This window comes from Solanum dulcamara, chromosome 8 (assembly GCF_947179165.1).
Source record: "Solanum dulcamara chromosome 8, daSolDulc1.2, whole genome shotgun sequence".
NCBI lineage: Eukaryota > Viridiplantae > Streptophyta > Magnoliopsida > Solanales > Solanaceae > Solanum > Solanum dulcamara.
The window spans coordinates 62,801,232-62,804,562 of NC_077244.1; the positions used below are offsets into that span (position 1 = coordinate 62,801,232).

The following is a 3,331-nucleotide window of genomic DNA, read 5'->3' on the forward strand; positions in this document are numbered from 1 at the left end:
TATAATAGAGGGATTCTAACGACCTTTCCAGTTATTTCGTTCACTATTTCTTTTTAATAGGATCCTGAGGTTATTGCAAAATATATAAATATAGATGCATCACGAGTTATGTATACTAGTGTAGAATAAATGGTAATTAAACAATCAACGACAAATTAATTGAATCCTAAAATTTCAATTCAATGGACTAAGGTACATTATAAATAGGTCATCCAATTAGCACAACATAAAGTCACAATTAGCAAGAAAAGAAAAAACCTTGGAGCAAGCAATGGCTACTTCTTCTCCTATTAAGTCCCGTCCCTTAGCAAATTTTCACCCAACGGTTTGGGGATATCACTTCCTTTCTTATACTCCTCAACTCACGGTGAGTCAGACATAAACCTTCACATTTGTTTAATGTCCTTATTGTCATTTATACAATTTTTTTTCTATCTATCTTAATTGTTGTCTAAATATTACAAAGAGGTGTTTAAGACTTAACATAACATTTGATGGGAGAGATCGACAGTTTGCTGATATTTTATTAAAGAAAATAGACAATTTATAATAAACAATAATGCTGATTTTTCGCATGCAGGAAATTACTAGCCAAGAAAAAGTTGAAGTTGATGAGTTGAAAGAGACAATTATGAAGATGCTGGTGGAAACTCCTGATAATAGCACACAAAAACTTATGTTGATAGACGCAATGCAACGATTGGGGGTGGCATATCATTTCGATAATGAAATTGAAACATCCATTCAAAATATTTTTGATACGACAATGTCCCAACTACAGAGTGGGAGTGAGAATGATGATAATCTTTACGTTGTTTCCCTTCGTTTTCGACTACTGAGGCAACAAGGACATTACATTACTTCTGGTAAATGTATTCTATCCTTCATTACATTACAACTTTTAATAAGGTTAAATTTCTTACTGACAATGGACATGATGTCTAACCAGATGTCTTCAAGCAATTCACCGAACAAGATGGGAAATTCAAGGAAACGGTTACTAATGATGTCCAAGGATTATTAAGTTTGTATGAAGCATCACATCTGAGAGTACGCGATGAGGAGATTCTTGAAGAAGCTCTTACCTTTACCACCACTCATCTCGAGTCTATTGTCTCTGACTTGAGCAATAATGTTGAAGTTACTGAAGCCTTAAGTCAGCCTATTCGCAAGACTTTACCAAGGGTGGGAGCAAGGAAATACATATCCACATACCAAAACGATGATGCACACAATGATTTGCTTTTGAAATTTGCAAAATTGGATTTTAACGTGCTCCAAAAACTTCACCAGAGAGAGCTTAGCGAGCTTACAAGGTACTAGTCCATTATTTGATCTATATATATATATATATCTTCTTTAATTAAATGAGTAATGATAATTTGGCGTTAATAAAAATGAAACTCAACAAAACAGTTGCTCTTGTGATGTATGTAGGTGGTGGAAAGATTTGGATTTTGCAAATAAATGTCCATATGCAAGGGACAGACTGGTTGAGGGTTACTTTTGGATATTAGGAGTGTATTTTGAGCCTAAGTATAGTCGTGCCAGAAAAATGATGACAAAAGTACTCCAGATTGGCTCCTTCTTTGATGACACTTTTGATGCTTATGCAACCTTTGACGAACTTGTGCCTTTCAACGATGCGATCCAAAGGTAAAACATCAATTTCACAAGTAAATTAATCTTTCTACAATCTCTCACTGATGAATATGAAAAATTAAACATGTTTTCCTGATGTTATTATGAAATTAAATTTTGTATATATACACAAGGTGTAAAAATTAATTAGGTTGTGATTTTGGTATAAATCTTGATTTTTAGATGGGATGCTAATGCCAGTGATTCAGTGCCGCCATATCTCAAACCTGCTTATCAAGCTCTTCTAGACATTTACGGTGAAATGGAACAAGTGTTAGCAAAAGAGTGTAAATTGGACCGTGTATACTATGCAAAATATGAGGTAATATTATTGTTTACCTAACCCACATAAATATATCAACTAAGTAACCTGAGGAATCTTGATAATTCAATTGATTAGTTATTGAACTTTCACCTTAATCGTGAGAATTCAATTTCACACGTTATGATTCCTCTCATTTCCCCATTTCCCCTTCTCCCTGAAAGAAGTATTCTGCTTGTCTTATTCTTTAAGCATAATTAGCTTATATACAAGATTACAAGCCTAAAGTTAGACTAAGGATCCAAACTGATTAGCTCTAATTAAGGGCTAATTATATCGCTAAATATACACCTACCAAATATAACAACTATACAAAATCAGAATATATTATCATATATTCTAACACTCCCTTATTTATAATAAAAAAATGTAGATTTTTGCGACATGGAAACGTTCTCATTCCAAAAGAAGAAAATTAAAGATACTTGCACTACTCATTGTCTAACTTACATTACTTTTTAGATGAAAAAGTTGGTGAGAGCCTATTTTAAGGAAGCCCAATGGTTAAATGATGCTAACTATATTCCAAAATATGAGGAGCACATGGAGAATTCACTTGTAAGTGCTGGCTATATGATGGCAATAACAACTTGTTTGGTCGGTATGGAGGAATTTATACCCAAAGAGACTTTTGAATGGTTGATGAATGAACCTTTGATAGTTCGAGCTTCCTCATTGATTGCCAGAGCAATGGATGATATTGTTGGACATGAAGTAAGTACAATCATATCTTAATTAGGTAATTCATTTTCGTTCTATTAATTGTAACTACTTATTGTACTAAAGATATTGAAATTTGTTTCATGTAGGCTGAACAACAAAGAGGGCATGTAGCTTCAGGTATTGAATGCTACATGAAAGAATATGGAGCGTCGAAGCAAGAGGCATATGCTAAGTATCATAAAGAAGTTGTCAACGGATGGAAGGACATAAACAAAGAACTCCTTCGTCCAACTGAAGTACCAATGTTTGCTCTCGAACGAGGTCTTAATTTTGCACGTGTGATTGACACTCTATATAAAGAGGAAGATGGATACACAAACTCCAAAGGAAAACTTAAAAACATGATTAACTCATTATTGGTTGAACCTGTCAAGATATGAGGATAATTATATATGCAGATGCACCTATGGTCAATTACTAATTTGGAGCAAGATCGATAAGGCATATAAATTGAAATCCTTCTATTTATATGAGAGTGATAATAAAAGAATCAGTGATTCCTCTTAAGAATATCTGGGAGCAAGTTTTTTTTAATTTACTATCAAGCAAAGAAGAGTTGGATTTATCTTTTTCTCTACTTTGACCATAAAATAAATGTTATTCTCTAATATTTCTTCAATAAAATATAACAGAAGTTGTATTCAA

General features: G+C 33.2%; 1 protein-coding gene across 1 annotated transcript; it reads left to right on the forward strand.

Moving 5' to 3' along the window:
• Positions 1 to 215: 215 nt before the first annotated feature.
• On the forward strand, positions 216 to 3,331 carry LOC129900319 (sesquiterpene synthase 12-like). Its single transcript, XM_055975272.1, has 7 exons — positions 216 to 367; positions 581 to 866; positions 950 to 1,316; positions 1,438 to 1,656; positions 1,825 to 1,963; positions 2,426 to 2,677; positions 2,773 to 3,331. Exons 1-7 carry the CDS (start codon positions 272 to 274, stop codon positions 3,064 to 3,066), a joined length of 1,653 nt encoding a protein of 550 aa, XP_055831247.1. The 5' UTR covers positions 216 to 271; the 3' UTR covers positions 3,067 to 3,331.